This window comes from Camarhynchus parvulus, chromosome 18 (assembly GCF_901933205.1).
Source record: "Camarhynchus parvulus chromosome 18, STF_HiC, whole genome shotgun sequence".
Lineage (NCBI taxonomy): Eukaryota > Metazoa > Chordata > Aves > Passeriformes > Thraupidae > Camarhynchus > Camarhynchus parvulus.
Window position 1 is genome coordinate 7,804,334 of NC_044588.1, and position 26,537 is coordinate 7,830,870.

General features: G+C 49.5%; 4 protein-coding genes across 7 annotated transcripts in view; 2 read left to right on the forward strand and 2 right to left on the reverse strand.

The window, feature by feature from the left end:
• Positions 1-8,008, reverse strand: part of MAP2K4 (mitogen-activated protein kinase kinase 4) — a 59,211-nt gene extending 51,203 nt beyond the window's left edge. For both annotated transcript variants that reach the window (XM_030961938.1, XM_030961937.1), the window contains exon 1: positions 7,831-8,008. In XM_030961938.1, the coding sequence (XP_030817798.1) occupies positions 7,831-7,837 (7 nt within the window). In that variant the 5' untranslated portion in view covers positions 7,838-8,008. The remainder of the gene's footprint in view (positions 1-7,830) is intronic.
• A 5,468-nt stretch (positions 8,009-13,476) lies between these two features.
• TMEM220 (transmembrane protein 220) lies at positions 13,477-18,503 on the forward strand. 3 transcript variants are annotated; one of them, XM_030961941.1, is made up of 6 exons: positions 13,477-13,561; positions 13,666-13,695; positions 14,650-14,710; positions 15,778-15,901; positions 16,732-16,791; positions 17,818-18,503. In XM_030961941.1, the coding sequence occupies exons 1-6, from the start codon at positions 13,490-13,492 to the stop codon at positions 17,948-17,950; spliced, it is 480 nt and encodes a 159-aa protein (XP_030817801.1). In that variant the 5' UTR covers positions 13,477-13,489; the 3' UTR covers positions 17,951-18,503. The 3 variants fall into 3 exon arrangements, with proteins under 3 accessions (XP_030817801.1, XP_030817803.1, XP_030817800.1); XM_030961943.1 differs by lacking the exon at positions 13,666-13,695; XM_030961940.1 differs by lacking the exons at positions 14,650-14,710; positions 16,732-16,791; positions 17,818-18,503 and having other exon boundaries at positions 13,482-13,561; positions 15,778-16,358.
• On the reverse strand, positions 17,083-21,813 carry ADPRM (ADP-ribose/CDP-alcohol diphosphatase, manganese dependent). Its single transcript, XM_030961939.1, has 3 exons — positions 21,253-21,813; positions 20,669-20,785; positions 17,083-19,821 (listed from the first exon to the last, which is right to left on the reverse strand). The coding sequence occupies exons 1-3, from the start codon at positions 21,803-21,805 to the stop codon at positions 19,535-19,537; spliced, it is 957 nt and encodes a 318-aa protein (XP_030817799.1). The 5' UTR covers positions 21,806-21,813; the 3' UTR covers positions 17,083-19,534.
• Positions 21,814-21,951: 138 nt separating this feature from the next.
• LOC115911174 (protein SCO1 homolog, mitochondrial) lies at positions 21,952-25,876 on the forward strand. Its single transcript, XM_030961944.1, has 6 exons — positions 21,952-22,013; positions 22,103-22,193; positions 23,117-23,314; positions 23,527-23,619; positions 23,726-23,841; positions 24,910-25,876. The coding sequence occupies exons 2-6, from the start codon at positions 22,163-22,165 to the stop codon at positions 25,036-25,038; spliced, it is 567 nt and encodes a 188-aa protein (XP_030817804.1). The 5' UTR covers positions 21,952-22,013; positions 22,103-22,162; the 3' UTR covers positions 25,039-25,876.
• The last annotated feature ends 661 nt before the right edge of the window (positions 25,877-26,537 follow it).

Here is a 26,537-nt window from a genome sequence, read left to right on the forward strand (position 1 = left end):
AAGGATAAACTCCCGTTCAGCTCAGCTGTCTGCTCCCAACAGCTGTCCTCCTTACGCCACAGGGCATCTCCCGAAGCACCTCAGAAAGACCAGATAAATTATTCAAAACACAGACTAATTCCTGGCGCTTGGACTCTGTTTGCTCCAGGACCAGCAGAGCTGTCTGCTTCCTGGAGGGCTAGCCCTGCCTCCAGTAAAGGGCAAACACCAAGGCTTTGATTTGCAGAAGAGGAACTCCATTTAGCAGCTAAGAAATACACAATTTGTGCAATACACATACTCCCATCTCCCTTGATGCTCATACCCACTGAACACTGTACCGCCCATGTGCACCACAGGTCAGCTCACCTGAGAGGAGAAACAGGAGAGAAATGGGCACTGACACTTGGCAACACCGTGCTGTGTTGTGTTTCCTCACTAACAGCAATAGCAGAGATCTCAGTGCCAAGGGTACAGCCTGAGGTGTCAAGGTCACACATTTTGGAAGATGCTCTGCAGCATCACATGATACTCCTGATGCAAATCCAGGCCAATGATACCTCACATGCTCCACAAAGGATCTGTGCAGGCATGGAGCAGGCACCCCACAGGGCTGCAGAGAGCTCCACTGCGACTGTGCTTAAACAAACCCATGACCTCTGATAAAAACCACATTTGCACCTTTCCACCTAACCACGAGGAGACAGAGACGTGTTACACCTGCATGAACTGCAGGACTCATCTTGAAGAAACGGCCACCTAAGCAGACCAAGAATGTACATCATGGAGAGCTTCAAGATCTAAAGCTACCCCTCAAACAAAAGCAAACCCAGTAAAACTGCAGCTGACCAAAAGAACCAGACTAATGTAACATAAAATAAAAGTTTAGAAACAAAGTCAGCACCACAGACTATCCAGAACACCAGCTCCAAAACACAAATGTTCAGGCTGACAAAGCTTCACAGCTGAGGCAGAGCAAGTTTTCAACTCTCCCTTTTCTCCTTATCACTATTTCCAAACGTATTTTGGCTGCCAAAGTTTATCAGTCTTCTTTTACATACTTTGGTTTAAAACACATCCCTGCTCTCCTCTGGGTGCTCTGAGTTTACCATATTAAATCCCAGGAGTTAGTTCAAGTTTCTCCTACTGCAAATCTCCCTGCAGTCTATCCTTTCCTTCAGCTTCAGGGTCTCAGGAAAAAGGCCAATGCACTCAGACAAGGAGGGAAAACAGGTCCTGAACTGGGACCACGCATGAGGCAAGGGGACAAACATGGTCCAACATAGGACATGCCCACAAGGTGAACAAACAGATGGGCTGTGTATGTTAAAGGTATATAAAAGGTCCATCCATGCAGCTCTTGCAGTCAGTTAAGTGCTGGTAGCACAGGAGCACCCCTGTGACAGGCTGTCACATGAGGTGTCACCTGCAGTGGCAGTTTTCCAAGCATCTCATACACAGTTTACATAAATCCACCTAGCAAACCTCAGCAAGGGACTTGTAACTGAGATAACTTGTCCAACAACTCAGCAGCAGTACAAAGATGTGGGTGGGGGTTGAAAACAGGGTGCAGAGTCACAGCAAAAATTATTTTGTCTTGTTCAGACATTAACATAACCAAGAGTAAAAACCAAAGCTCCAAGGCTGCACAAATCCTTCTTGCAATCCTGTCCCAGGAGAAGGAGATGAAACCCACTTTCCCTGCATTTCACACTTTATGAACAATGGCTTAACCCCTCAGCACCTTCAGGATAACTGAGCACTTTCCTTCTCATTGATTTTGATAATCAAGTATTTCAATATTTTGACAGCCAGGTCAGTGCCAGCTGCAAGGGGTGAGCCTCAAACTCATGTTGCAGACATCCTCCAAACCAGAGGGACAATGAACATGCGCTGTTCCACTCTCAGCCTAGCAGATACAGTATTCAACTTATCTATGAGCTGAACTGAAGAAACACAGGTAAAGTGTCTCTCTCCAGGGATTTACCATGAGTAACTGCTGCACAGTAAGTAAACCAGCTACAGTCACACACCTTTTTGAAAGACATTTTTCCATGCTCAACAAGCACTGCGCTGTCATCTACCCATTCCTCACACATCCCTTCTGCAATCAAACAAATCCACAACATGAAAAGAAACCTGAGTACCCAGAAGAGAGACAAAAGCCCTTTGCAGGGAGCATCAGCAGCCTGGAATAACACAGTGGAAGATTCACATTACTGAAGGTATTGGCCAAAGGAGCAGCAGCAGAACTGCACAGGCAGAACCAAAACCAGCAATCAACCAAACTGATATAAAAACAGTTTAAAATGCATTAACTCTTAGGTAAATAAAGACAAAGATTCTTTTGAATGAGTGTCAGCAGAGGGACTCTTCATTGCAGAAGAGATGTTACAGCCCAGCAACCATAAATGACCAGGATCATCAAAGGAATCCCCAAAACATTTGTTCATCTCTCCAAAGGCAGCAGACAACACTGTACAATAATAAAAATAATCTATCCTGACCAGAATATCCATGAAGAAGCCAATATCCCAAGGTGATACTTCCTGAACCGCAGTGAAAAGGCACAGCTGCCAGTATCAGGCAGGTTTTCCTCAGGCTGCTGCTGCAGCACAGCAATCCCCACCTTCCTGAATGGATGCTGCTGTCAGAGCACAAGGCAGAAGGGCAAGACACACATGCACATCTGAGGAGGCATTTAAGTGCAATGAAGCCCATTTTAAATGAGGTACATGAGAGCAGGGAACATCACCAGCACCTGTCCAATGATGCTCCAGATCAGTGCCCTCCAGCCTTTAAGAGGATGCCAGAAGCATCACATCCATTCAGAGATATTTATACCTTCTTTACAAACATCATTTCAGTGGAGCCTGGAGATGGATATTTGTTGCCAGTTCCTACCCACAGGGCAGAGCACTACACAAACACCCTGCACAGCTTCTTCACCTCCCACAGTTTTCCTTTCCAGTCTCCAAAGGCTACAACAGGTATCCTGCTTCCTCCACCGGGAAGCAGACTTCCACATTTTCTTTCACACAAAATCTTATCAAACCTAAATCCAACAGAAGACATCCAACTTCAAAGCTGCATGATGCTAAAAAGCTGTTTATGTGTGTTTGATACACGCCGAGCTTGATATGGTTACACAAGATTCCTGAAGGCAATGCTTCACTGTATAGACACAAATTTAATTTCAGGGACTCCTCAACAACATGAAGTTTGGAAAGCACACATTTTGGCTTTTTCTGCTTCCTCACAAAACTCATCTTTCTCTTGCAGGATAACTCTCATTTTGATGGGCAACAGTGTGACTTCCACACCTCCTGGCTTCCTCAAATCAGCATAAAAAAACTGCAAAAACCTCCCAGCATCTAAGGAGACTAACTAGCACTTTTGGGCTGACCCTTTACCACAAAAACAGACATATCAACACCATCAGCTGATTAAAAGTAAAACAAAATAGAAAGGCAAAATTCAAAACCATATGCCCACATACCAATACAACCCTACACACACAAGCGTACACCAAGATTCAAACACAAAGCAGATATAAGGAATAAACTGGAGGCACAAATGAACTAAAATACACTGATTTGCTCACCACACAACTTTTATTGCTCTTAACAAATGCAAATATGTCCAAGTAGACATACACCCATCAATCTGCCAGAGTCAGCCTGCATCAGTGCTGTCTGCTAACACACATGGTTTGATCATTCCACCGAGGGCAAGAGTGGGGAGGGGAGCAGCTCCAGTCACCCCATGCACTCACCAAGGCAGCAAGCTACAGAGGAGGACATGGGAACCATGGAATTTCTTACTGAATTCCCACACTGAGGATCTGTCTGGTTGCAGCGAGCCCACAGACAGTTTCAAGCAATATTCTGCTTCTGTCAGTGCTGTGTGCAGGAGCCATCATTACTCCACTGACACAGTGCACATCACACACCCACACCAAATTCACCTGACCACAGCGACTGACAGAGTCCATCACAAACATGAACAATTCCTGACCTCTCAAACCTCCCCCCAGCAGCTCTTTTCTGCCAGAAAAAAGGTACAGGACAGAGTTTCCTTGTAAATAGGAACTGCTTACCCAACTTCAGTAAACCCCTGATGTCACGAATGGCACCCAAAGGTAAGAGAGGGGCTCCAGTTCATCTCTTCATGCACTCAGACACCTCTTAACAACCTCCCTGTCCAGGCTCCTTGCCTCATACCCACAAAGGACTCTCTCACCAGAGACAGACCTCCTCTGATTTTTTGCTAAAATGGCTGGAGTCAGATGCAGAGGGCAAAGACATCAACGAGGGAGCAAATGGGACCACAGACACATGAAGGGAACTGAGAATCCCAAATTCTGGTTGAACAGGTCAAGAATTCCCACCCAACACATCTGAGCTGTGATGTACACTCTGAGAAGACACACACAGTAGCTCTGCTTTGCTTTTTAAAGACACCAGAGCACACCAGGCAGTGAGAGTGAGTATTTGGAGAAGTCACAGTTCCTTCCAGTCTTCCTGAGTGCCCAATGCAGCTGAGCTTATTCCATAACCATCAGTATAAGTGGTTCCAGTTCCTCTTTGGCACTGTAGTTAGGATGAGTGACTCCACAGGTTTTAATTAGAATCAAAATTCTCCCTATGCCGTGGAATAAACTACGTTTCTAGATTTCACACCACCTTTCTTCAAATAATCATTTTCTGAGTAATGTTAGCAGTAATGACTATTACTAATTTTGGCAATGAAAGAAACACAAAATTGTTCCAATTACAATTTGAGTGCTGGTTTTTCCTTAAATCACTGTCAAAGGTATCCTACATCCCACAGGATCTGTTTCCTCCACAAAACATCCAGGACACTAAATACTCAGGACTGTTCCTGAACTTTAACATTACACATGAGTAAGAACGACAACTCTTCACACCACCAGTCACCAGCATTGGACAAACTTCATTCAGTGTGCATGCAACAGACATTTAAAATATTATGGAATAGGATCTATTTTAATACTCAGAATTCCAGCTCTCCTTTGTCTCCAAGCTGTGCCTTGAACACAGCACCATGAACTGCACTGGCCTGGAGACTCTTTGGGAAGAAATGAAGCTCCAGGTCCTTTGGCATGGGCAGCTGATCCAGATAGCCAAGAGAAAACATGAGAGTGAACCTGGGGCATGCAGAATAAGGGTGAATAGTAATAAGGCCTGAAGCAACCCCTTGCTTTATCACCACGTTTGAGAGCTATGGATGCACAGTGAGCCCAGCACAAGGACAGGGCAGTGTCCTTTCACTTCTGCATTGTCACCTGGAGGACTTTAGCCTGTGTGGATCAAAAATGCTGTAGGATACAGAATTAAAACCAAAACTGGGTGACCTGCAGAGACCTTCTGGATCTGCTGCCCTTGCCCTGGACATCAATGTGATGGGCATCAATTTCTCTGAAGGCTTCTCCTCTGTACCACCATCCTCACAACTCTTCCCTACCCCCAGGCCCTGATGAATGCCCTGACAGTTGACACTCCTTATAAAACTGCCAGCCTTGACACCAAAACAGAAACCTCCTGCAAGGACTCGCACCTCAGGTGAGCTTGCCCAAGCACATGGCCTCTGGGCAAGGTCTCCAAAAGCAACAGACTGCTGTCCAGGGCAGCACTGTCACAGTCCTTTGGCACAGGAGTTCCACCCTCTTCCACTCCCACCTCCTTCGCAAAAGCAGTTGCACAAGCCAGGTCAGCGTGTTTGTGGCTGAAAATGAACTGAGCAGAACTTTTTTTTTAAATATAATTACTTGTTTCCAGCTTAATGACTTCCCTGCTCCACCTTGTCATGCTGTTTAAGCCAATTAAATCGACACTGATGCAGTCCTACCTACTCTTCTCCCCACCCAGCAATGCATTCCTGCACCTCCCTTACTCCAGTGCCTGCCCAGCCCCACCACGAGCACAAGCTGGGCTTCCCAACTGCTCGACACTTTTGTGGGGTTTTCTTTGTTCTGCTCAGCTTGCCTTGGCATCAGCAGGAACTCATATTGTGGGCAAGGGCACTGTGCATCTTGGAGAGCAGCCAGAGCTGCCCCAGCAGCCTGCACACCACCTGCAGCCACATCCAGCCCCTTCCCATCCCACCCAGGTGCTGAGGCAGCACAGCTCCTCCTGGGACAGCTTCTTGCATGTTCCAGGAACCATCCCAGTCACAGCAACCTGCTGCTCCAGAGCCCAGCCTGGATCCCACACACAACTCCTCCTGGGACATCTGAACACTCACCTGTTACCTCAGGGAAAGCCACCAGCACTTGGGCATGATCACACCGGCCCACGGTCCTGAATCCATATTTAAACAGCCACCTTAACCAGCTGCAGCAGAACCAAGTGCCCTTCCTCCACTGGACACAGCATGCAGATGCTGCATCACCACAAGCTCACAGGGCATCACAGGTGCCAGGGTGCAAAACCAACTCTCAGCCTTGGAAGATACGGGTGATTCAGAGGAACTACTCAAAAATGAGAAATGGGTCAGGTGGAAACACAGTGGGCAACATTGAGGGTTTTAACTGCACTACAAGAACAAGGCTTGTTCTTATTAAATCACAACTGTTTTGGCATTTCCTGGTAAAGTTTTTCATCCATGCATTTAATGCACAAAGTCTGGAATTCAGGTTTTTGAAAGATGGATAATACTAGCTTGACAAGGCCCAAAAGGTACCCAATCCTTCATGCAGGCAAAGCTACAAGGAGCCAAAATTCACCTTTTTACTCCAAATATACCAAGCTCTTCAGTTTAACCATCAGTTCTCTGCCCAAACAAGTCCCCGCCAGTCTCAGCACAGTCCATACCAGCACCAATACAGAATATGGCAAATAACAGTGACAAAACATTATTTCACAACAATACCCACACTTCTGTCACAGAGAGAGCAACCTTTCTGTTTCCTGGTCCCAAAACAGGGTAAACTGCTTCTTTAATATAACCATCCCTGTATTTAATTTAAACAAACAAACAAACTAGCACTGTGCCACCTCAGCCTAATAAGGCCTAAAATCTTTTTCAAGCAGAGCGTACATTTCAGTGCTCGAACTTTAAAGGAGAAACTCAAAGGGTTTGCTGAGGCCTTTCTGAAAAACAAATATTCACCGTTTTTTGCAAGGCTGCTCAACCATCAACAAGTGCCGGTGGAAACCAACACGACCCGCTGCAGCACTGTAAATTTCCATCGGAACGGAACGAAACTGAATGAAACTGAACGGCAAGTTCGCGCTGAACTGATTTCACTTAGACGTTCGTCTCGAGAAAAGCCCAGAGCGGAGGCGGAGGGCCGGGCTGGCCGGGGCAGTGCCGCAGCCCCGGCCCGGCCGCACCGCGGGGCTCCTGCGGCCACGGGCCGCCCCCAGCGCACTTCGCTCCGGCCGGCGCCCCCAGGGATGCTGCCGCTGCTGCTGCTGCTGCTGCAGCCGCGGCCTGCACCGCTCACCCCGAGCGGCCGCACAACCATTCCCCCGCCGGGAGAGGCCGGAGCCGCGTCCAGCCCGGCCTTTGTCCCGGCGGCCGGGGCCGAGCTGCGGGCAGGCCCTGCGCCCCGGCAGCCCCGGCGAGCAGGGCCAGGGCCGCGCTTCCTCCCGCCGAACGCGCCGGGCGCGGCCAGGCCGCCAGCGGGGCAGGCCCGGAGCGGGGCCGCCGGGGCCGGGCCGAGCCGGGGCCGGGGATTCCCGCGGGCAGCGCCGCTGCACAGCCGCGGCCCAGCGCGGGGGCGCGAACGGCAGCGCCCGGGGGTCCCCACGGCCCGGGCAGGGCGAGACCTGCGGCGGCTCCGGCCCGGCACGGCCCGGCGCTGCCCGGGCCGGCGGTGCTTACCCTGCATGCTGCTGCTGCTGCTGCTGCCGGCGGCGCCCGGGCCGGGCCCGCTCCCGCTCCCCCGGAGCCGCCGCTGGGGCTGGGAGTCGCCATTGTGCGCGGAGCAGGAGCAGCGGCGGCGGCGCTGCGCAGGGCCCTCCCCGGCAGGGCAGGACACACGGCCCCGCCGCCCGTCCGCCCCCGGCTGGGGCCGCGAAACCCCCTCCCGCCGGGGCCCCGCGCCTGCGGCACCGCTGCGGCGGGGCGGAGGCGGCGCTGCCTCCCGCGGGGGACGGGGCATCCCCGGGCGGTCCTGCGGATCCGCTCCCGCTCCCCCGGGCCGGGGGGCACCGCCCGCGGGGGACCCCGCACCGCGCTCGGCCCCGCCGGCCCCTCGGCCGACGGTGACCGGACATCTGCTGGCCTGACTCGCATCCCCTCGGGGACCCGCAGCCGGCCCGAGCGGCTTTAGAGCATTTCTCATCTTCGCCCTAAGGTTAGGGCTTCTCCCACACAGGCAGCCCCTTGCAAACCCTAACCCTAACCCTAACCCTAACCCTAACCCGGCTCCCTCGGGACCACAGGGCACAACTCCGTGCTCTGCTTTCCCGGACACCCAGGGCATTCTCTTCCTGCCACCATCAGTCTCCCCTTCATTTTCTTTCTTCTCTTGGTCACTGCTGCTCATGCCAGCACATGGTTTCTGACCATTCCTCCACACTCCTAGTCATAGGGGCAGCACATGCTGGGAATTAGAGCAGTGAAATTGTTGCCCCAATTTCACTGTGGTCCCTCTGCAGCCTGCTGCATGTCGTAGGGGAGTCCCTTCACCTGCGGGAGGCCTTGTGTCCTCATCTTTGTAGTAGAAACAAGACTGACCCCTTTTATGAATGGAGATGGGCTGAGTAAAGAGCTGACATCCCATGCATTAGAAGTATGAGGACACTTTCCCTGCTCTCCATAGCCCAGGTCACCCTGGAGGTGATAATACAGCCCTGAACACACCCTGGAACTGCCTCCAGGAATTGCAAACTCTTTGTGTTGAGTCCTGATGCAAAAAACATTCTCTTCCCTGGTTCCCTATCTTTGCTTTCTCTTCCCTGTTTTGCTTAAGCCTTCTCTTCTGCATTAACCCCTGAGAGCAGGTCCAGGGTTGGCACCTTGCAGGCTTTGATGGAGAAACCCAGTGCCTACTGGCAAACACTGGCACAAACACTGACTTCGACTTCTGCTGTGTGCCACCTACATGTGTTTGCTTACAATTAGCTAAAGCCATACTTTTCCTTCACTGCAAATCTAGGAGGATCAGCAATACCTGTTCTGAGATGTTTGTGAAACCTTTCCTTAAAGGCCTCCAGTGATGGGGATTGTGCCATTCCCAAGCAATCTGTTCTGGCACACATCCTAACATCATCCAAAAGCCTAACTTCAGGGGTTTTTTAAAATTTCAAATCCTTTATATCCTGCCCTGATCACTACGGCCATAGCCTTCTTCAAAATGACCCCTTGGGCACTTGATGATGTGCAATGATGAACTGCAATATTTCCCTTCTTGTCCTTGCCTCAGCCTTCTCTTCTACACGTTACATCAATTCATTTCCTTCAGCCTTTCTCCATGGTTCCTGTGCCTTCAAGCATCCTCACTGACCTCCTTTGATTTTTTCCTCTGTCCATCTGCATTTTTTGAAGTACAGCATCCCTAACTAGGCATACTATCTCAGCTTGCCTTGGAGCCTACAGCTCACATGCTCCAGGATGGTGTTTGCCTTTTTCATTGCTGGTGTTCAGTTTGCTCTCCATTACACTGTAGACTCTTCTTTTTTGGGGGCGGGAGTGTTTTTTGGGTTGGTGAGTTTTTTGGTTTTTTTTGAAAACTGCATCCACCCAGTTCCCTCACCTGAACCTGTGTTGCTCACTGCTCATAAAAGTAATGCTGGAAGTTGTACCTGTTGAATATTGCCCTGTAGATTGCAGGCCATTTCTCCATCTAGCGCTGAATCCGTTGTCTTTGCTGTCCTCAACAGCCTGGAGTAATTAGTGGATTTAATAAGGCGGTCATGGGTGTTAATCATCCAGGCTGTTAACTGAAGTAATTAAAAATATCTGGCATCAGAACGGAACCCTGCAAAAATCCTCTGAACGTGTCCTGCCATTTTGACAAACACTGATAATTAGCACTTGAGGTACAATGATCTCACCAGTTTTACACTCACCATGCCCTTATATCGTCTTAAGAAGGGGTCGGGACAGCCAATGTTAAAAACCTTCCTGAAGTCAACATATGTGACATCTGTTACTTATCCTTTTATTCCTAAAGCATTGTGCCACACCAGGACATGAGAGTGGTTTGTCTGCATTTTTTCCTGATGTGCCCTTCTCTCTGCAACCAGGGCATCATCCACCCCTTATTCTGTACCATTTACATCATGGCCATATCTGATACTTCCCAACTATGTTATATACATATATATTCATATAACTCTTCACAAGCACAGCTATTATTTCAGTAGTCACTGGCCATCCCCACCAAGATGTCTGTTGAGTTCAGTTAGTCCATGGCTGATGTATCTGGAGGAGTCCATACTCGCTGTTCAGGGTAGCTATGACATACACTGCCATTGTCATTCAACAACCAATACTACATATGAAATTCAACATTACAGACTGTTCTCACCCAAAAATCAAATCTCCTTGAGGTACATATCATGTTTCCCTGTCCTTCTGCATTACTCACCTGGTGCGCCCATGTCCTTGAGCAAAAGCAATCCCAGGGATGGGTTTGCCTTTGCTTCAGAAATGTGTCCTCGAGTTGGTCAGCCAGGGAACAGAGGGCTGCTCCCATTCTCAGGAAAGTGAGCCCCATCCTGCTCCTGGGTCCTGACCCACCAGTTAAAGCAACTAAACCCAGCACCCTTTTGGCAATATCAGCTGTGCAACCATCCATTTATCTACAGATGTCTCTGTTGGAATTGTAGACAGGGTTCTGCAGCCAGGAACACACCAAAGGCCCCAAACCCTTCACCTGCCCACCCAGAGTCTTTTAATCACTTTTGATCCAATCTAAACCAATCTGTGACCATTCAGGACACAAGGATGAGGGCCATTATGAAATGGGTCACTGTGATGGGTGACTGTGGCTGTGGTGCAGTAAAATCTCTGGTACAGGCTCCTGGGAAATGTCCTGACTCTCAATATCACAGCTTGGCTGCAGGGCCCATCCCTGCTGCCTCTATTCTTTACAGATGGGGTTGCCACAGTGAAGATAAACTCGGACTGCTCTGGGGTGAGTAGCAGATCCAGAGAGTCATAAAGAGGGAAGATGTTTTGTCTAATATCGAGGAACAAGTAGCTCGTTCCACTCACGGATACTGAAGGTTCTTGGCCTCCCTCTCATGGGAGAAGTCAGTATTGCCTCCTGCCGACACAGTCTGCTGCGTCCTGCAGTGGGTGGCGGAGGAAGTGCTCAGGATAGTTGGTAAAGCTTTAAAGTGAACAGCCCCGACATTTTCTTTGCAACAAGCTCACCCAGCACTGAAAGACGTTTTTATTTCTAAGATACGTTACAGTCCGATTGCTTTTGAATTCCATTTAGCTCAACTGGCCAGAGCATGATGTGAACATGAAGGTTGTGGGTGTGATCCCCGCATGGGCCATACACTCAAGAGCTGGACTCGATGAGCCCTTATGGGTTCCTTCCAGCACAATATTCTGTGATTCTGTGAATTAGAGCAGTAAAGAACACCACACTTGCTAAACCAATCCCTCCTTCCAACCATATCCTCAGGAGAGACAGAGGGGCCTTTTGCCTTCCCTTGCTCTTGTGTCACTGAACTTTGGTCACTCACAGGATTGCCAAACCTTCCATGCCATGCCTCCCAAGTGCCCATTAGAAGCTGCTTTGTGCCAGCCCAGCCCTTCCTTCCCCTCAGCAGATTCCTGTCCCACACCACGCAGGGCCCTGGATGTGTCTGCCCAGCTGTTTCTCTGCTTCCTTCCCAGTCTCTATTGGTTTCTCCCATCTGCTCTCTCTCCCCTCCTGACCGTGCAGCCCATAGGATAGCAAGGAGCAGCCCAGCCATGAACAGAAACTAGGTGGGCTGTGCAAATTTGCACAATAGCTTGTGATCAGACAAATTAAAGATCCAAAGACTTCATCACAGATTAATTTTCATATTGAAGATCAGCTAGTGTGGTTGGAAAAAATGGGCAGTGACTCATAATTTTGTTTCCCACACAAAGAACTGGTGTGCCTGAAAAGCTTGGCTGCTTTTATTTTCCTATTGTATTATGCTAATAATTATTATGCTAATGAAAGACATGCTCTTACATTCTTCTTACACTTTTATCAACACTGTTGCTTTTTAATCCGTGACATTTTCATTTTCTAGCCCGAAATTACTTCCCTTCTGTTATACATTCAAGAGCCTATCTTTGACCTGGAAACAAGGCATGAAGGTGGTTTTTTACTAGAGTTCTGCTTTTTTTGAGGTGAGGGGTAGGGACTCTCACAAAGACAACTCTTACTTCTCTGTGGCTTTATTTGCAGTAATTTCATCTTTTGTAACCTGCTCAAGGAAAGACTCAGTTAAAAATAAGATGAGAATGAATCCTCTCCACAAATGTGGGCACGTTTACATGTCCTCCACATAACAATTTAGCAAAACCCGATTCTGTTGGGTGCTGAGGGAACTGTATGGAATTGGTGGAAGACATGATCTCACAGAGGCTTGGTTTTGGTAAATATCACATTTCTAAAGGATGTGTCCACTTTCAATTCATCACTTATTATCACTTTTTATCATAAATAATCAGCGAACAATGGCAGAATGCTGTTCTTCTGAGCAATATCCTTTTTGGTTCTCCAGACTACACAAAATTACTGAATCTCTGAAACACAAAACTATTTCTGAACCATTACAAAAATCACAGAATGGTTTGAGTTGGAAGCTGTTTTAAAACCCATCTCATTTAGCCCCCTGCCATGGGCAGGAACACCTTCCACTGTCCCAGGCTGCTCCAAGCTCCATCCAACCTGGACTTGGGCACTGCCAGGGATCCAGGGGCAGCCTCAGCTGCTCTGGTCACCCTGTGCCAGGGCCTCACCTCCTTCGAAGTATCGCCGTGCTGCCCAGGATCGGGACTGGGGCTGGGATTGGGATTGGGGCTGGGATTGGGGCCGGGATCGGGGATGGGGATGGGAATCGGGGCCGGGATTGGGATCAGGATGGGGATTGGGATGGGGATCGGAATCGGGGATGGGGATGGGAATCGGGGCCAGGATCGGGATCGAGATCGGTAGCGGGATCGGGAATCGGAATCGGGATGGGGATCGGGGCCGGGATCGGGGCTGGGATGGGGGATGAGGATGGCGATGGGAATCGGGGATGAAAATCGGGGCCGGGATCGGGATCGAGATCAGTAGCGGGATTGGGGATCGGGATCGGGATTGGGATCGGGCCGGGATCGGGGATGGCGATCGGGGATCGGGATACGGGATGAGGATGGGGATGGGGATCGGGGCCGGGACCAGGATCGGGGATCGGGGCCGGGACCAGGATCGGGGATCGGGATCGGCCCCGGGATCGGGAGCCGGGGCCGGGATCGGGATCGGGGCCGTGGCCCGCCCGCGTCCCGCCCCCCTGTCCGTCCCTCTGTCCGTCCCCTCTGTCCCGCCCCGGACATGGCGGCGCGGCTGTGGCGGCTCTGCAACCTCCTCATGGCCGCCTTCTTCGGGCTGGCGGCCGCCGTGCAGGTGAGGCCGGGGCTCCCCTCCCGTCCCCTCCGCTCCCCTCCCGCGGAGCGCGGCCCCGCCCGGCCCGGGGGCTGCGGGCTCTCAGTGCGCGCCTCCCGCTGCAGGTGAACGACCCCGACGCGGGGCTGTGGACGGTGCGTACGGGCCGCCCTTCCCTTCCCTTCCCTTCCCTTCCCTTCCCCTTCCCTTCCCTTCCCTTCCCTTCCCTTCCCTTCCCTTCCCTTCCCTTCCCTTCCCTTCCTTCCCCTTCCCTTCCCTTCCCTTCCCTTCCCTTCCCTTCCCCTTCCCCTTCCCCTTCCCCTTCCCCTTCCCCTTCCCCTTCGGCACCTCCTGCCCCGGAGGTACCGGCGGCCCCAGCCCCGCTCCGCTAACGCCCGTCGGATCCGGGGCCGCCGAAGGAAACGTCGCTGCTCCCAGCTGAAGAGCGAGCAGAGCCGGGGAAGCGATGTCTGTACTGCAGCGACGGCTGGGAATCCCACCGTGCTTCCAGGATCTGCCTTGTTTCACCGCAGATCTGCACTTGCCCCTGCAGAGCATCCCCTGCCTGTGCAGAGCACCCCGAGCTGCTCCTGCTGCTCCTGCCCCGCTGTGCCCGTGGCCCTGGGCTCGCCTTGGGTCTCCAGCGGGAGCCGCCGAGGGAACGGGAGCGAGCCCCGCTCCGGTGCCCGTCCTGCGCTGGGCACTGCGGGGTGACAGGGACAGTTCTGTGTGTGCGACAGGAGCTGCTGGCCGGGCAGGGGCTGCCCTGGGTGTGTGAGCCCCTCTGGCAGCGGCACCAAAGGGGACAGCGTGGTGGAGGGTCCGGGGAGGGTCAGGATTCAGGGAAGGGGCTCTGCGGTGCTTGGTCAGACAGCCGGTATTCTGTAAGCCCGGAGCAGAGGAACAAGGGGGCTGATGGCACGGGATTTTGGGTGGTGATGGTGAAGATGAGCGCTAGCAGTGCCAGGGCATGCCAGAGGGCGAGGGACTGGGATCTGCTCTGTGCCTCTGACAAACTGTGCGAAGGGGAGAGGTGCTGCTGTGGCTGGGCACTTCTGCTTCCTGAGCTTGCTAAGTTTTGCTACCGAGTAGATTTATGTCATTAACAGGTTGTCTACTTAGTGCCAGCTGCCCTGACACTGCTTGTCAGCATCAACCCTTCAATAACAGGTATGATACTGGTGTGCAAAACAGTCTCTGCTCATGTTTTGCCCTCAAAAGGTTGTAGTTTTGCTTTTTTTCTTTTTTTTTTAATTGAGCCACAGATTAAAATCAGCCTCTGTAGAAACACATCCTTCTACCTTCTGAGGGCAAAAAACTGCAGGACCTATTTCTAGAGAAGCTGGTCATTGCTTTGGTGCTGGTGGCTGGACATGCTGCAGGTGAGGAGAGGAGCCCAGCAGAAAGCTCAGCTGCTGGGATGGGCCTGCCTTTGCACCCCAGTTCCAGCTTAAAGCCTTCTGGAACACCTGGGAGCATGCTCTGAACCTGGCTCTGTGTTGACCTTAGCAATTGACTTTGTTTCATTGTTGTAAATCTGTTTTTGTTTATCTACCTGGTGCAAAAGCAGCTGAGCTTTGTACAGTCCCATGAAAGTGCTAAAGGTCTTGTTCAGTGCCAGGTATTGCAGCTGCCCCACAGAGAGAGCCATGGGCAGGAACATTCAAAGGCTGTGTTTCCAAGGGTGTGTGTTGTGGGGGCTAACAGCAGTTCAGAGGATCATTCACATCAGATTTGTTTCAAATCTTCAGAACATAGTTAAGATTTTTGTATTTTAATTCGGTGGAAATAATTTAAATAAAGCAATTTTATATACACAAAGTGACTGTATCTGTTCTGGATGAATACTTATGCTGAATAAACTAAAATCACACTTAAGAAAGAAAACCTTCAGGAGTGCATGGCATTGTCACAAATTACACCATTGCAGTCTCTTGGCATTCTGGCCACCTTAAGCATATAAAGTGACAGCATTCCTGAGTTCAGAACTCATGAGGCTTGAATATTTCAGGGGAGGTTTTGGCTGGTCAATAGAATCTGTATGTTAAACTCATAGTTAGGGTTTTCCTTGTGCCCAGATCTGTGGAAAATATAGATGATAATAGCAAACTTCTCTAAAATAAAAAGGTTTATGTAAATTCACCAAGGGGTATTTGCCATTCAGGTCTGTGGAAGATCCAGATGGATTTACTTCATTCTTCATGATAGTGGCTGACAGTCTTATTTTTTTTCCCCAGACAATGGTGTTTGGAGGAGCCTCTGTGACCTTCATTCTGCTGGCTGTGTTGTTGGGACCATTGCCCTGGCTTGCTCTTTGTTTGCTTACAGTCAAGGAAATATTTTTCATGAAGAGGAAGGCAGGTAAGCAGTGGGTTTTATTTGCCCCTGCCCAAATCCAGCTCACCTGGCCATCTCCTCCTGGTGTCACCTTCCAAAACTTTATTTCCTGGGCTGTTGCAGTGAGTGCTGTTGGTTCAGATGAATCAGACCAAAGAGGAGGGACCATAATGCTCCAAACCAGTGACTCCTTGGACACAGGGAAGGGAACAATCATTGCCTCCCTGATTGTGGCAGGCAGTTGGATTTATTTGTCTGGCTTTCAGAGACCAGGCCACAAGCACAGTGAAAGATCTTTGTGCTCTTTTCCTGGTGCTGTAGGAGTGGTAATCAATGTTTTAAAAACTCTTGAGGTAATACCAAATTCATGTTAATCTGGCTTGTACTGCTGAGTCCTCCAAGGGATTGAGGATGAGGGAGAATTTCTCACCTGGACATTCAGGAGTTGTGTAAAAAGTAGGTGCTTGTAAAGTACTGAAGTGAAGCCCTGGCAGTTACTTCTGCACCTAATCAGAGTCTGGAAAACAGGGATGTTTTGCTCTATTTCAATGAGAGAAATGTGCCTGCTTTGCTTATGTTAATTAGAGAAATGTGCTATGGAATATAAATCCAGCAGTAGAACAAAACATGGAGGCAGGAATTTCTGCAGCTGTTTAGCTGTCATGTCAATTTGTAGATTTGTGGTGTGAAGCGAAGTTACTCTTTGTAAATACCTTTATAATTATAATCCTACTAAAATATATTGAACTTCTCCAAAGGAGCAGCCACTACTGTTTTGGAGGCAAAATTTGTATTGTAGGAACATAAACATCTGTTTGTATAATTTTCTGATCTGTTTTTTGTTTGGTTTTTAGAGAATTGTTTGGTCTGGTGATTATTACAATATGGATGAGTCTTTGTCGCAGTTCAGCAAAGTAAGTTTTATTCTGTCTTTTTATAAAGCATTCCAATGTTCACATTTAGTGACCAGCTCCTTGAAAACACACAGCTGATTTTGGCAGCTTGTTTTGCTGTTTCATGTCACCCTCTGAACCTTCCAGATGCCCAAGCAGTAGCAGCCCGGAGGATCTTGCACAGATAAAAGTTGGGGCAGGGGGAATGTAAGGCTACATGAAGCACTTTTTATGGCCCCCTGCCATAATAGGGGAATTTTCCCTTTGCTTAAGGTGCTTTTTTAAAATCCCAACTAGTTTCTGTAGCCTGAGTTGTCAGAAAATTCTTTGTGCCTCTCCAGTAAAAGACTGGTGATACATCCATAGTAGCCCCATTAAATTGGCCAAAGGCTCTCTGCTCTTTCCTGCTGCAGGCAGATGTGAATGTTGTGTAGTGGCTGTAGCAGTGGCCAAGGACATCCTGGGCTGTCCCATCATGGTGTGGTCAGCAGGATGAGGACAGTACTTGTCCCCTGTGCTGGCACTGCTGAGGCACCTCCAGTCCTGGGGTCAGGTTTGGGCACCTCACTTCAAAAAGGACTTTGAGGGACTTTGAGAGTTGGGGAAGGGTCTGGAACATCAGGAGTCACCAGGGGAGCTGGGGTGGCTCAGTCTGGAGAAAAGGAGGCTCAGAGGGGACCTTTTCACTCTCCACAACTCCCTGACAAGAGGGTGCAGCCTGGTGGGGGTCAGGCTCTACTTCCAGGGAACAGTGACAGGACCAGAGGAAAGAGCCTCAAGCTGTGCCAGGGGAGGTTGAGATTAGATCCTAGGGAAAATTCCTTCACTGAAAGAGAGGTCAGGCATTGGCACAGGCTGCCCAGGGAGGTGGTGGAGTCACCATTCCTTGGAAGTGTTAAAAAAAAAATCATTGGATGTGGCACTGCACTCTAGGGTTTAGTGGGTGTGGTGGTATGCAGTCAAAGTTGGACCTGATGATCATGGAGGTCTTTTCCAGCCTTAAAGATTCAGTGATTTGAAGCAGCTCTGTTGGATTTGCTCTTACAGGAGTCCCCTGGGAGGAGCTCGTTTGGTTGCTGCAGTTGTTGTTGCCCTTTTCCCCTTTGTTTCGTGGCTGTACATTTATGTGAACAAAGACATGCGAGAGTCTTGGCCAACACACTGCAAAACCGTGATTTAATTGGGTGGGAGAAAGTCTGCAGTGACTATGCTGACCTTATTTGCCTTTGGTTTTGGTGCTTAACAAAAGGAGTGTCAGTTTGATAGCACCCAAGAATACCTGGCTGATTCCAGCAGTGCCAGTTGAGATTTAGTAAAATGTTGAAGAACACTGTCAAATCTTAGTGGGGAATTTTTCTACAGAAACTGTTCACCTTGCTGGCTTCTTACATTTTCCAAGCACCATTGATCTAATGTCTGTTCTGATGGTATATTCAGGATATCACTGTAGCCCTGGATCACTCTCCAATCACCTCGTAGTTTGGGAAATCTACTATTCTGTAATATAAGGGACAAATAAAGCAAATACTGTTTTAATAAATGACTGTTAACAGCCATAGAACTTTCAATAATGTGCCTGGATAACCCATTTCATACTTTTTGGAAAACTGAGCAGTCTGTATTTTGTCCTGTGCTAAAATCATATGTAGAATATATCTGAAAAAATTATTTTTGCTATTATCTTTAACTGAAAGTCACTGGTTTTAATGAATAATAAACACTATTTTTTATAAGAAAACTCAATGAAAGCTTCCATATCTTTTATTTTCTGGGAGATTCCTATTCAAGCCTGTCACAGCAGATGTGGGCACTGTCCCAGTTCTGCTGCTCACCTAATTTTTCTTGGAAAGCAGGACCCACACAGTAGCCCTGCAGCAGCAAGCATGTCCCACTGTTCATCCTGGAGAAAGAAGCACAGGTGGATACACTGGACTCAGGATCTGGCTGGGACAGAGCCAGGACAGCTCCAGGTGTAACACACAACACCTTTATTTAGCTGGGTGTCAGAGCTCACTCTCAGCACTGCTGCAGGTGATCCCAGCTGTGCACACACAGCACAGCCTGAGCATCTGCAGCGTTCCATGGTGCAGCACACATGGTCTCCTCAGGCTCAGCTTTCTCTGAGGATTACTTCAGTCTTTTAAAGCAAAGTTGGAAGACTGAATTAGGTTACAGGCTGGATATATTCTGCCAGACATGAGACCTCACTGTAATGTTCACAGAAAATAAATAAATAGAGATGTGGCTGGGCAGGTACAACTCTGCATGCTTTAATGCTCACTGAGAGAACAGCATAGGGCTTTTTTTGAGCAATATTTGTTATATGGTTTGCATCTTTTCACAGTAGCAATCCAGTCTGAGAGAACAGCATTAGGGTTTTTTTGAGCAATATTTGTTATATGGTTTGCATCTTTTCACAGTAGCAATCCAGTCTGAGAGAATAGCATTAGGGCTTTTTTGAGCAATATTTGTTATATTGTTTGCATCTTTTCACAGTAGCAATCCAGTCTGGATTGGGTGTTTGAAATGAACATTCTGCATTCCAGTATATTTATTTCAATTACTGGCCTTCTCTATTCTCCAAAAAGAAGTCAGGTGCTGTCTTACAGAAACACAATTTCTAAAATTCTGTATCCAAGAGAAAAACGCCTGAGCTAAAGCAATAAGGATCAGCCATGCACGGCTTTCTAAAAGCAAACAGCTGAATCTCCTCCATTTTCATCCGAGTCCTTCCTGCAGAAGAACATTCTCTTTGCCTGGTATTTCAGAAGTGCATAACTCTGTCAGGAATTCTGCCTCTTCCCTTCAGTACCATTTTATCTTCATAGACATGAACAGTTCCAAAGGCGTTGCTGTCGGGGGGGGTCTCAATGAGCCCCTCCAGGGTGAGGTGATGAACTCCGTGCAGGTCCTGGCAGTAGGCGCCGTCGTGCAGGTGCCCTGCGAGCACACAGACCACACACCTGTGTGTGTGTATCACTGACAGGGCAGCCTCGTAATTCCAGGCCAGGCAAACCCCGTTGGAAGCACAGGGATGGATGGGCACGTGAGCTGCAGTCCAGAGGGAAAGAAATAAAGAGAGATAAACTGTAATAAATCTGCCTCATTGCTGGGAAGTTCTGCCATCCCACTGAGTGTGGCATTCACATTTTCTGAAAAATCCCTTCGCACAGGATTTTCTCCTGGGAAAGTGAGACGCCTCAGAGAAAAATGAAAACAATAATTATCTCATTTGCTTCTCCTGTGTCTTGCTCCTTTGGAATGTGTTTGGATATTCTTTACCAATGTGGTTGTTTCATTAGTTTCATGTGAATTGTTTTGACTCATTGGCCAATCAGGATCAAGCTGTGTCAAAACTCTGGAAGGAGTCCCGAGTTTTCATTATTATCTTTTTAGCCTTCTGTAAGTATCCTTTCTGTATTCTTTAGTATAGTTTAGTTTAGTATTCTTTTATATAATATAACATCATAAAATAATAAATTAGCCTTCTGCGAACATGGAGTCAGATTCCTTCCTTTCTCCTGCCACAGGGCACCCTGCAAATACAATAACTGAGTACAGAAAGCTCACCCCAGAGTGAGGTGTGGTTGCTGTTCTGCTCTTTCATGGGTTCCATCTGTACCTCACCAGACCAACTACATGTTTTCTGCAGCTAACATACACAGGCTAGCTAACTTTCTTTTCCCCTTGTATTTCCATGGGAGTTGTGCTGGTTTGGCATTAATTGATATTTGGCGAGGAGGGAAGAAGCCACACACAGAAATGAGTGAGAGGAGCTGCTGAGAGCTTCCTCTGTACAGCCCCCGTTAAATACAGGGTTGGAACTACACTGGCTTTAAGCACCCTTCCAGCACAAACCATTCTGATTGTCTATTTATTCCCCTCCATATCTACCTACCCATAACTATAACTTTTTCTTGGTTTTCATCAGAGAACTTGAGGACTTCATCGAACCAGTCCAGCTGGGCTTGGCTAAATCCTCCATTAAATGCTACAAAATGAGGTTCTTTGAGCCCTGCAATGAAGAAGAAGGTTAGGCACAAATGCATACACCCCCTATGGTTCCTCTGTTTGCCTTACACAAATCTGCTGATGGCTGGTTTACTCTCAGAACCTTTGGGGATTTTTGCACTTCCTGGATCAGAACTCCATCCGCCTTGCACAAAGAAGAAGATTATTTGTTAGTGTTTTCGGGAGTTTGGGTCACACCACCCAAACAGGGTTTCCACTGTTGGTTTCCCCCTGGCATGGGGCAGGGTGGGCACAACTCGGTGCTCTGCACCAGCCGAGACCACCCGTGCTACTGCGGGGCACAGAGCACAGCACCAGGCTACGGGGGAGCATCTCCTGTGCCCGCACTGACGGCAGGGAGTGGGCAGCAACGGGGCACATCCTTGTGAGCCCCTGGCATCCCTCTGTCAGCACCGGCAGCTCCGGACAGCGAAGCTTCGGCCGCCCGCGCCCCTGCCAAGCCGGAGGTACCTTCGGGGCTGTTGAGATCATCGTTGGTGTTCTTCTCCCGCAGCACCCGCAGGGACTCCTGGTAGCGGGGGCTGCCGGGGTCACTGCCCAGGGTGCTGGCGTCGTAGCTGTCGAGCACGACGAGGCGGAGCCCCGGGGCCGGGCTGCAGTGATACGCGTGGCACTCCCTGTCCGCGGGCCCGTCCGAGCCCCCCGCGGGCCGGCTGTACAGTCCGGTGTGCACCAGCCGCGCCCGGCTGAAGTTGTAGAGCTCGTGGTTGCCCCACGCGTGGTGCACGGGCACCGAGAGCTGCCCCAGCACCTCCAGCACCTGCTGCAAGGCGCTCTCGGCCTCGCCGCGCCGGGCGTTCTGCCCGTCGATGCTATCGCCCAGCTGCAGCACGAAGTTTATCGGCGGGCTCTCGCCGGCCCACTCCCGCACCGCCTCCCTTAGCAAGCGCAGGCTGTGCCGGTAGTAGCGCCGCCGGCAGCCGCCGAAGTCGTACCCGTCCTCCGCGTCGGCGAACTGGATGTCAGCGATGACCCCGAAGGCGAGGCGCGGCGCAGCCTGCATGGCGGCCTCGGGCGGGCCGGAAGGGGCGGCGCGGCCGGCGGGAACATGGCGGGGGCGGCAGGGCTGTGGCGGCTGCGGGCGAGCGCGGGGTTTGCGGCCGCTGCCGGGCCTGGCCGTGCGGGGCTGGGCGGTGCTGCCCGCACCCCGCAGCCGCCCGCTGTCGCAGCTGCCGCCGGGCCGCGGGCCGCGGGCGGGCGCGCAGAAGCGGGTGAGTGAGGGAGGGAAGGACGGAGGGAGCGCGGGCCGGGCCGGGCCGCTCTGTGCTCCGGGCGGTCACTAAACCCTTGTCCCCCACAGGTCTTGTCGTGGCGGTCGCTGGCGGCCACCGTGGTGCTGGGCGGGGGGCTGCTGGCCGGCATGAAGCTGATGAAGCGGCACAAGGAGGAGAGTGAGTGCGGGATGCGGGAGGAGCGCCAGGGTCGGATTGCACTATTCGCCTTTTGTCCATGGGAGATCCTGTGGGCTGGGGTCCGTAGCTAGCCGGATTGGACCCGAAGAGCCCGGCCAGGCACGGATTCTTACACCGGGGGTGGCGCGTTTCGTGTTCACATGAAGCGTTTGTCGTGTTTAGGTGATGTTGGTTTGGCATTCAGATGTATTTTATCTGCCTGCGCATTGTCACTGTACCGCTTTCCACACGGCCGCTTCGTGCCTGGGGTTACGGAAGTACCGCAGAAAATTTTCAGAAATGAAAAGCAATTAAGGTTCAGCGTTTTAAAGTTCCTAGGATGGAACAGTCATGTTTGGCCTGCCTGTGTTTACGGAAGTGCCGCAGAAAATTTTCAAAAATTAAAAGCAATTCAAGGTTCAGCGTTTTAAAGCTCCTAGGTTGGAATAGTTGTGTTTGGCCACACGCTGTGCCAGCCTGTGCACCGCAGACACGGAGCTGGGTGTTGTAGGCTCGCCCATGAGCTTTGCCCTCTCCTGCAGCAACTGCCCACACATTTCCTTTTTATGCATTTACATTTGAAAACAGAGATATTGCAGCTTTTAGGGTATGTTCAGTTTTCAACAGATGCTAGTTTTGCTGTTTCACAGCAGGCCAGATATCTTGTCTTTATTTTTTCCCTTTTTAAACAAAAATGCAGTCAGGTAACAATGAAAGATAATAATCATCTTTCAAAGGAATTTAGTGATATATTTGATTTTGTCCAAAAGGAATGCTTTCTGGAAGGCACGTGCATGTTGGGTGTCTGCAAGACAGGTATTGGTGGATCTTGACATGACCCTGAGCAGTGTCTGACTCAGCTTGCCTGGGAAGCATTGTGCCTTGTGGCATGGGTGTGTTTGATTCCCACTTGTGTTTTGTAGAACTGGAGAAGGAACGAAACCGAGGCATTGGGAAGCCGCTGCTGGGAGGGCCCTTCTCCCTCGTCAGCCATGAGGGACAGCCCAGGACCAGCAAGGACTACATTGGCCAGTGGGTGCTGATCTACTTTGGCTTCACTCACTGCCCTGACATCTGTCCTGATGAGCTGGAGAAAATGATTGCAGTGGTAGATGAAATTGGTAAGGGAATTCAGGGTGTGGAAGCACAGACACAGAGCATTGCATCTCATGGCACTTGCTTCTTTCACAAATTGCATAAATAAAACTGCACAAAATGGTCTAGTCATTTGGGATGGGCTTGGATTGATGTTACATGGCTATGAGCTTGATTGAAGGAAGATGAGAGATGGTATCTGGTTTTCTAAAATAAATAATAACTGTTGATATCACAGATCGAATTCCATCTTTGCCTAATCTGACCCCACTCTTCATCACCATCGATCCTGAGCGGGACAGCCAAGAAGCCATTGCCAGATATGTCAAAGGTATTCCTGCTTTCTTCCTCTGTGTCTCGTAGCACAGAGCACTAAGAAGGAGCCTCTTGAAGGGATTCTTTTCACCAAAATGTGTAAATGTCTTCTTTCTATCTAGAATTTTCTCCAAAATTGGTGGGATTGACTGGTAGCAAGGCACAGATTGACCAAGTGGCTAAAGCATACCGTGTGTACTACAGTGAAGGGCCCAAGGATGAAGACAACGATTACATAGTGAGTAAAAGCAGCCTTTGCTTACTGAAACACTGTGGATAAGAGCAGCATGTACATTTTAAAACCAGCTGTTGGATCTTTAATGAAGTCCCATGTGCAATGGTATGTTCACCTGTCAGAACCACAATGCCCTCCTACAAGCTCAGCATCTTACCAAAGTGTCTTCCAAATAATCCCAGAAACGCAGACAGTAGCACAGGGAGTATCAAGCCTGGCAATAGTTGAATTTCTTTCTGATCTGTAACATTTGGCTGGCTCTTTCCCTATGTGCTCCAAAGCTGCTATGATTTCTCATTTCTAATGCAGCTGAACTCAGAGCACAGCTGTATTTCAGTCCTGAGAAACCATGGCTTCCAGAGCCAGAACTCTGTGTCTTGGCTGAGAAAGATGTTGTCACGGTTAGGTGCAGACAGCACTTGCAGCGTCATTTAAATAAATTTGCAGTGGAGTTGATTTCGATATAAATCCAATTGGAATATCCGGGATCTGCGTGGGTGAGGCTGCTTCAGTGCGCCGGCAGGGGGCGCCCCTGGCCCGCATTTCCCTGTATCCCACTGCCGGTCCCGATCCCAAATCTCAATCCCGCATTTCCCTGTATCCCATTGCCGGCCCCGATCCCAAATCTCAATCCCGCATTTCCCTGTATCCCATTGCCGGCCCCGATCCCAATCCTGCATTTCTCTGTATCCCACTGCCGGCCCTGATCCCAATCCCACATATCACTATATCCCACTGCTGGTCCTGATCCCAATCCTGCATTTCCCTGTATCCCACTGCCGGTCCTGGTCCCAAATCCCAATCCCACATATCCCTGTATCCCACTGCCTGCCCCACTCCTGGTCCCACATTTCCCTGTATCCCACTGCCGGTCCTGATCTCGCATTTCCCTGTATCCCACTGCCTGTCCCACTCCTGATCCCACATTTCCCTGTATCCCACTGCCTGTCCCACTCCTGATCCCACATTTCCCTGTATCCCACTGCCTGCCCCGCTCCCAATCCCTGATTTCCCCTCTGAGCTGGTGCTGTGTGCTGTTATGCTCTCTGACCACGCTGTGCTCTCCTGCAGGTGGATCACACAATAATCATGTACCTCCTTGGCCCCGATGGTGACTTTGTGGACTACTATGGCCAGAATAAGAAGAGTACTGAGATTTCGTCTTCTATTGCTGGACACATGAGAAAATACAGATCCTAAAGCAGAAGGTCCTCAAAGATTGCTGGGAATGTCACCTGTGGGTTTGGCTGTGATTGGACACTGGAGTTAAAGCAGAAGCACACAAGTGTAACATCCCATCAAGCAGGTCTCCTTTCTTCCAAATAAGAAAGGCATCCATGTTTCTGCAAATTCCCATTACCAAAAATCTCTACAGAGCCTTCCCCATGGATACAATTTCCAACAAGATCTTGGGTACAGAATAAAATTTGAGACTTCTCTGAAATAATGCTGGGAGCAAAGGTTGGAAAGCACTTTGCACTTGGAAAGAATGTGTGTGTTGCTGGGAAAATATTGCTGGTAAAAAAAAATTGCTGGTCTGGCAAGGACAGCAGTCACTGCAGGAGGATTACTTGATGCAAAGCCATTACTGGATGGGGCCATGGCGTTCTCAGAGGAGCTCTGCCCTCCGGTTTCTCTGCACTGTTTTGCCTTCTAGGAGAGGCAGCTGCACTATTAGAAGCAGGGGAGCCTTAAGAGTGCTTCTTTATCCAGGTTAAGAAGGTGAAGAGCACTGAAAGCACCAGCTGCTTCCATGCATGGGACCAGCCCTGTAGCGAGCCTGTTCTTTTCATCTGAATGCAGAAATGAAATGTATTTTTCTGGTGGTTTTTCCAGGTGAACACTGTTCACTTATAAGGAAAAAAAGAATTGGGATGCAAATAGTTTTTTCTTCTGGTGCAGATGATGGTGTGTGTAGTTGCTCTGCTTGTGCTAGGGGAAGTGGGGAGGGTGGAGTGGGGCTGTGTCCATGCACAGGGCTGGCAATCAGATACATTTTATGCAGTGCAGCATTTGAAAATAAAGATTGATTTGTATAAGAAATATATCTTTTTATTTCCTTTGGTTTGACTAGAATGTCATCAGAACTTTGTATACCAGGTCAAACTTCATATTCTTGCTTTGCTTTCCTTTTTAGAAAGCAGTATTTATTTCTAGTCATGCACATCAGGAGCTGAATGTGTTTTTTTAAGCTGAACCTCAAGAGAAAGGCCCACAGGAGACAAACCAGAACAGTTCTTGGTGTGAGTTCCAGAGGGTCTTGGACTGAACACAGATGTTCCTGCAGGTAGCACTGGTGTTCTCCTGAGTGTGGGGGTTGGAAGAGAACATTGCCACCCAAGGGAAGGTGCAAAGCCTATAGAAAAATTCTGTCTTTGCAAAATTGTGAAAACAAGTAAACTTCACCTGTTCCAGAGCAGTGACATCTCTCATGCATTTTGACATATATTGCATACTTGCTCTCTTCCATGGGTTTTACCTTCAGGTCTGTATTTATTTGATCCCTTGTGATTTGTTTGTGTTTGTGGAGTCCTCAGGGCCCATCTGTGCCCTATCTCTTACTGGCCTGTGGCTTTGCTCTGCACAACAGCCTTTGTCTGCCCTTCTCAAGGTCTCTGCTGTCACATCAGGCCTGCATTTTAAATACTGCAGCAATGTGTTAGGGTTAAATACCTTTTCTGCACAGAGGACAGTCTGGA